Source organism: Zea mays, chromosome 7, assembly GCF_902167145.1.
Source record: "Zea mays cultivar B73 chromosome 7, Zm-B73-REFERENCE-NAM-5.0, whole genome shotgun sequence".
Classification (NCBI taxonomy): domain Eukaryota; kingdom Viridiplantae; phylum Streptophyta; class Magnoliopsida; order Poales; family Poaceae; genus Zea; species Zea mays.
This window is the reverse complement of record NC_050102.1, coordinates 129,802,502-129,808,691: the sequence shown is the minus strand read 5'-3', so window position 1 is coordinate 129,808,691 and position 6,190 is coordinate 129,802,502. Positions and strand designations below refer to the sequence as shown.

The window sequence follows — 6,190 nt, the reverse complement described above, 5'->3', positions numbered from 1 at the left end:
TTAGCTCTAACCTCTAGATGAGATATGCGGATGTCAACCTCATCCAAAAGCCTGCAGTGCTCCACTACTCCAGTATGTTTCGTCTTCTGTCCTCTGGGGGTAGGACTGGAAGTTGGGGTCTGTCTATCCAATATTCCAATGTGAGCAGAAGAGCATGTTCTAAAGCGTAGACCACTTGTTCAACATATACGTCCAAACTGACTTTACTTCAGGGATAAAAAAAAACGTTAAAGAAAAGGTCTATCACATCAGTTCTCCTTAATCTTAATCCATTCTAGCATCCATAACCTGGAAAATTATGCCACTCAAGGAATGATTTTTCAAAACAGAGTTCCTCAGATTTACAGTCTGGCTAACCGACACGCAGATCAGTCCAAGAACCATCAGAATCACAACTCATCGTTTGCTGAGGAGCTGTCGCCCATGAGCTCGTCGAGGGAGAATTCATCCTCCTCAATGACCTCTCCATCTTTGCCGTCCCACGGCTCGGACGCGACTACTGTAGGTGCATCGTTCAGAGGAAGGTTTCCCTTTCCACCACGCCCTGCCTCCTTCACGAACTCGCTGCACGAGATAAGTTTCCGTTAATCACCTGTCTAATCAACATGAAACAAGCGAAGACATAATAATCGATAAGACCAGAAAGAGCTTACATGATTTCGTCGCGCTGGAAGGCACTACGGAGTGGAGCGTATGCACCTTTCTTCACGTTGAGAGCTACCATGGCGGGATAGCCGTAGCCGCCCACACCAACCTGGTTCTCGAGATTAGCTTGCTTGCCAGCAGCTGTCCAGACAAAACTGCAAAGGCAAAAAAAAAACATCTGGCTCAGGATGTGTAGTTCAAAAGAAAAGGGAGTTTTTAAGACAAATGATTGCATGACATGCTTTTGTTCAGGCCAACTAAACATAGAACTCTCATCGTTGCAGTATCTTTGTACAGTTTATGGTTCGACATATCAACACTAATTCTTTCGTTCAAGCAGGGCTACTCAGTATCTTGTTTTAACCCTATAACTTAGCTTTTAAAATACACACCTGTTACTGCTGAATGCCAATATCAATGTTTCTTTTATGGAATGCCACTGAAGGAAACTACTGTATCAGTTAAAGGCTGATTTTTCACTTTCTTTGAAAGTGACGAGCCAGACACATTTTGTTAAGGTCTGTAATTAGTTAAGCTGACACTTGCCTGTATGGACTCTTTTTAAACTTCTCAGCTACAGAGAGCAGGAGCTCAAGGTACTTGTTTCTTCCTTCTGCCTTTGAATCAAGGATGTCTGGAAGGAATGATACAAAACAAATGGCAGCAGAAGCGCACTTCTCTTCCATGACATCCTGCAGAAGCCAAATCGTGGTTTCAAATATCAATGGTGGACTAAACGGTCGTCACATTTTTGTAAGCACCATGAAGGTTTAGTTTAGCCTTACCGGGCCAGTCAACTCAGAAACTTCAGCCGGGCCAGAATTGGCTTCCAACTGCTCCAATGCAAAGGATTCAATGGCAGATGCAACTCTAGCCCCCTGGTAGGGGAATGGGCTCTCCTTATCAGCACCAAATACCAAAATAGTTGGAAAACCTTCCACCTTGTACTTGCTCATCAAGGACTGTAAAATAGGACTAACGTTAATTATTAAAAATAATAATCTGCACCATGGCAATTCGGAAAGAAGAGAAAAGAGGTCAGTCTGCCAGGAAAGCAACCATGCTTCTAAAAGGTGAAGAATCAACCTTCTAAACTGTACTCATACACTGCCTGAACTTATGCCAATATACATTTAAATATGAAAAACCATGTCTCTCGACATCTTTGGAAAGTGTCATTCCAAACAAGCGGATGGGATGTGATCCCAATCAAATGACTTATGGATTAAGTAAGATCCCAATCAAATGGCGTATAGCTTTTTGAATAGAAGTTTGGCCAATATGCTAGCAGACAACAATATTTGTCGAAGTTGCAATTGTGGCCGCCCTAAGGCTCTAAAGCTCAGGTTATATTGCTATAAAAATGTCACTGCCTTCAAAATTTGCAAATCCTTCATTGAAGTCCTGGTGATCACCATAATGGCAAGAACTTAGCAGGAATTTTAAACTATAAATTTATAGCTTTATAGCATGTTCACTAGCAAGCAGCTTGAGATAAATTGCAAGCTTTGATAAGAAATCAATAAATATGGGCAATTCATGAAAGATGCAACCTAGACTACTGGTAGTGATTATTCCCAAAAGATTAAAATGTAGGTTTGTGGGAAAGGTCATTGCTAAAAGAAGACATAAGCTCAAAGAACAAATAAAGACATACCTTTTCAGCATCGCAATCAACATGCCCTAGCTTCACTTGGCCCTTCAAGTTCTTTGCAGCCTTTTTCCATTCAGGTGCCAATTTCTTGCAGTGCCCACACCTGAACAGAAGTATATGTCAAACTTCTGAAGCCAAAGAGTATTGTAGAACATACAATGGCAATGGAAAAACAATAGGATAAATAAACATAAAATTAAGGATAATGCCCTAGAATACTCTTAGTGAGAGATTGCATAATTTTACACAAGTTGCTGGGACATTTTTCCTCCTCTATTTGAGAAACAGATAGCAAAGAATGTACAATAACCCAAATTATATGATAAACAGTATGTGCACAGCAAGCTTCATACCATGGCGCAAAGAATTCCACAATCCAAAGGTCCTTGCTTTTGACAACAAGCTCGTCAAAGTTGCGTGAATTTAATTCTACTGATGCACTTGGTTCACTTTTCTCACTTGAGCCTCCAGATGTCTTGCCATTTGACCCTGCTGATGCCTTACCACTCAACCTATCTCTAAGAAGGGACTTGACCTGTGAATAGCAGAATACACACAGAATTAGAGCAATGCATTAACTGCCTCGATGCCTACTAAAGAACTTCATCTGTTTGAGGAATTGGTTAGGACAGCCATTTGTTTAAAATGACATAGAGAGAGCAATCAAGAATTCTACCCACAAAACTATTTTCATCCAATATAAAGATATCAGTTGTTTTCATAGCACACTAAGATTCAAAGTCATTCTTATGAGTTACTGAAATCAAATGGTTTGCCAAAAGCGTAGACTGTCTTAAGAAGGGCCTTGACCTGTGAACTGAACACAGAGAACTAGAGGAATGCATTGACTGCCTCAACGCCTAATAGACAAGAAATTTGAATGTTCAAGGCATTAATCAGGTCAGTCATTTGTTTAATAAAAAACATAAACAGCACGATCAAGAATCAAGAACTCAACCACAAAACTACTTTCAGCCTATATATATAACAGTTGTTTTCATAGTACGCTAAGAGCCTAAGATCCAAAGTAATTCTTCTAAGCCACTAAAGCTAAATGTTTTCTGAAAAGCATATTGCATGGGCTTTGCGCAAAGCATGAAATGTGTCCAGTAAAAAGATATAGCAAAAGCATAACTGCATGAGTCATACCTACGACCTAGTATATACTCTAAGTGACTGAAATATAGCCAATGAACAAATAGAAGAAAAATAAAGGCCATCTAAGTAGCATCTGATGCAACAAACCTGTGACAGAGCAAACTCTACAATCGGCTTTACATCTCTTGCTCCTTGATAATCAACTGGAGGTTTACCAGGGGAAAACACCTTAATAGTGGGAAATCCCTTGATTCCATATTCCTGTAAAAAATGCATTCAGAATCAACTAAACTGATAGCGGTGCAAGCACAGATCTATGAAAAGTATGCAAGTCAGACCAAATTTGTGGAGAACTATTTGGGGGAAGTGAAACAAAAAACTTATCAGACTCATAGTATAAAAAGAAGATATCCTGATCTGGGGTCACTTGACCAGAATTAGTTTCAATCATATTGTTTACCCTGAGTTTGTCTGTCTTCTTTGCTGTCCCACAGGGCTTATTGCAGCTGACATTAATTTGTTATGAATATTTTATTGTATGTACGTTTTAGAGGCACATTAGCAATAAGTTATCGTCAAAGCATTAACAAAACTCTTAAACATATGCGCTAAAGGATATAAAATTCTAGTCAATGCAAAATTTTCATCAGATTTATCAACAAATTGCCAATTCAACATGCAAGTTCATAACTAACAGTAACTCAAAAGTCAAAACCACTCACAAACTGCTAAATTATAATAGCTTAACTAAAGAAACCAATACGTAAAGTTTGCTATACAGAAGATGGTTTCATTAATAGTAACGGAACAAGAATTTCACCCCTCCCTCCCTCTTAAAATAACTTTCTGTGAAGAATCGCCATATTTCGTTCTCTTGTCATACAACAGTTACGTATGCATAACAAATATGACATGTGCTCCAACCTCCAACTTATGCACAGTGCTAAATTTTAAACAAATACTAAAAAAATTTAGATGCACTGAATGCCAATAAATTTACCATTCCTAGACCTAAACCACCAGATAAGTGTTGCAATGCACTGCTGAGGATCAGAACAAATTAATAAAACCTGTTCCCATCCCTGGTTTAGCATCTATATATGGAATCCAAGTATTGGTGTGACACTGCACATTAGTCTAGGAAATTATCACCTAATGCGACCAAACTACCGTACAATCGTAGGAAGTGATGCCGAGATCACTCCATTGAACAATCAGGTCAACTCGGACGCCCGTGGACGAATTACATGGGAACAAGGTGAATGAGGAGGCACGCTCACCTGCGCGAGCGCCTGGTGCGCATCGGCATCAAGCGCTGCGACCGTGGCAACGCCCTTGAGCACGCCGGCAGCCTTCTCCCAAGCCGGCGCCAGCTGCTTGCAGTGCCCACACCACGGCGCGAAGAATTCAACCAGCACCACGCCGTTCGAGTTCAGCACCTGCACTAAAGCGAAAGGCGGCACACTGATCAGAGAGAACCTAAAATGGAGGCGCCGATCTGGTTGCTGAAGGGGCAGTGGGAGTCGGGCGAGACCTTCGATTTGAAGTTGTTGGGATTGAGCTGGAGGACGGGGGAACCGGCGGAGTAGAGTGCGGCGGCCGGCGAGGCGGCCGCTGCTACTAGGAGGAGCACCGTGACGACGGCGGGACGCATGACGGAGCCGCGAAGCTTCTGGAAACGGGTGGAGGGATCAAACGGCAGTGACGAGACGACTAGCGATCGGGTTTCGCAGTGGTGCTGCGATTTAAGCCTGCATCCTCGCTAAGAGACGGACGCGTGTGCAGACCAATCGATGCCCTCCACGTCTGTGGTTTGTCCACGTCGGAGTGGCTTCTCTTGCTGGCGCGAGGGCATTGGAGTTGGAGATTGGACCATTGGTCCGGACTGCGGCCTCGGAGCATCTTGTTTGGGGTCTGCACAAAATATGGTCCGAAAGCCTTTTTTGTGTGGAGAATATGGTCCGAAAGTCCTTTTGAAAGAAAGGACGCGAAAAACACATGATGGGCCGGATCGAGCTAAATTACCAAGCGGTCGGCAGTCTCAGCCCAGTAATAGGATCCAAAGTCGCAAAATGGATCGTATGTGTCACAAATTATATTAGAAAAAAGTCTAAATTACTCTCTCACCTATAAACAATATTCATATAACCCCATAAAGTAATTTGTAGTTCATTTTACCCCCTCCACCTATTTGAGTTTGATTAATCTACCCTTTAGTAAAATTTATATTTTTATTTTTTATGTACAAAGTGAGTTTTTAGTTCCATTTTTTTAGCTAATGTCATAACTTAGCCTAGAACATTATATTATGATTTTTAAAATTGTTTTGATAGGTTAGCTATCAAATAAGATCATATTTTTAATGGTACAAAACTGAATATGAAATAATGATAAATTTGTTTAAACATATTTTTGTAACGTAGATAATGTCGTGAATCACCTCAAAAAAATATGAACTTGAAATTTAACTTATACGTAGAGAAATGAAAAAGGAGAATCTTATTAGAGGAAAGATTGAGTAAAATGCAACAATGCTCCTCGAATTTGACACGTTGTGTCACTTGGGTCACCGAAATCGAAAAACCAACGGATCCTCTAACTTAGACGACCCATATACACAACCATCCAAAAACGGGTTTGCTCAAACCGGATGTCGACGTGGCGTGGTCTCCAAACTTAGCATGTCCTGTCACTTGGATCCCCAGATTTAATATATTGTGTCATTTGGGTCCCCAAACTTTGATTAGTGTGCTCAACGTAGCACGCCACGTCGGCATCCAGTTTGAGAAAACC

The 6,190-nt window shown here is 41.1% G+C and overlaps 1 protein-coding gene across 1 annotated transcript; it reads right to left on the bottom strand.

The window, feature by feature from the left end:
* Nucleotides 1-285: 285 nt before the first annotated feature.
* Nucleotides 286-5,104, bottom strand: LOC606479 (protein disulfide isomerase 8). The gene is made up of 9 exons (NM_001112334.2): nucleotides 4,932-5,104; nucleotides 4,678-4,836; nucleotides 3,545-3,658; nucleotides 2,653-2,834; nucleotides 2,303-2,402; nucleotides 1,431-1,607; nucleotides 1,192-1,337; nucleotides 654-800; nucleotides 286-564 (listed from the first exon to the last, which is right to left on the bottom strand). Exons 1-9 carry the CDS (start codon nucleotides 5,049-5,051, stop codon nucleotides 390-392), a joined length of 1,320 nt encoding a protein of 439 aa, NP_001105804.1. The 5' UTR covers nucleotides 5,052-5,104; the 3' UTR covers nucleotides 286-389.
* Between the last annotated feature and the right edge of the window lie 1,086 nt (nucleotides 5,105-6,190).

What these genes read in the sequence shown, in the direction of transcription:
- LOC606479 (NM_001112334.2), bottom strand. Translation starts at nt 5,051, where the DNA reads ATGCGTCCCGCCGTCGTCACGGTGCTCCTCCTAGTAGCAGCGGCCGCC. An exon ending in GTGGAATTCTTTGCGCCATG is followed by an intron (nt 2,403 to 2,652) that starts GTATGAAGCTTG and finishes ACTTCTGTTCAG; the next exon opens with GTGTGGGCACTGCAAGAAAT. An exon ending in TTGATTGCGATGCTGAAAAG is followed by an intron (nt 1,608 to 2,302) that starts GTATGTCTTTAT and finishes CCTATTTTACAG; the next exon opens with TCCTTGATGAGCAAGTACAA.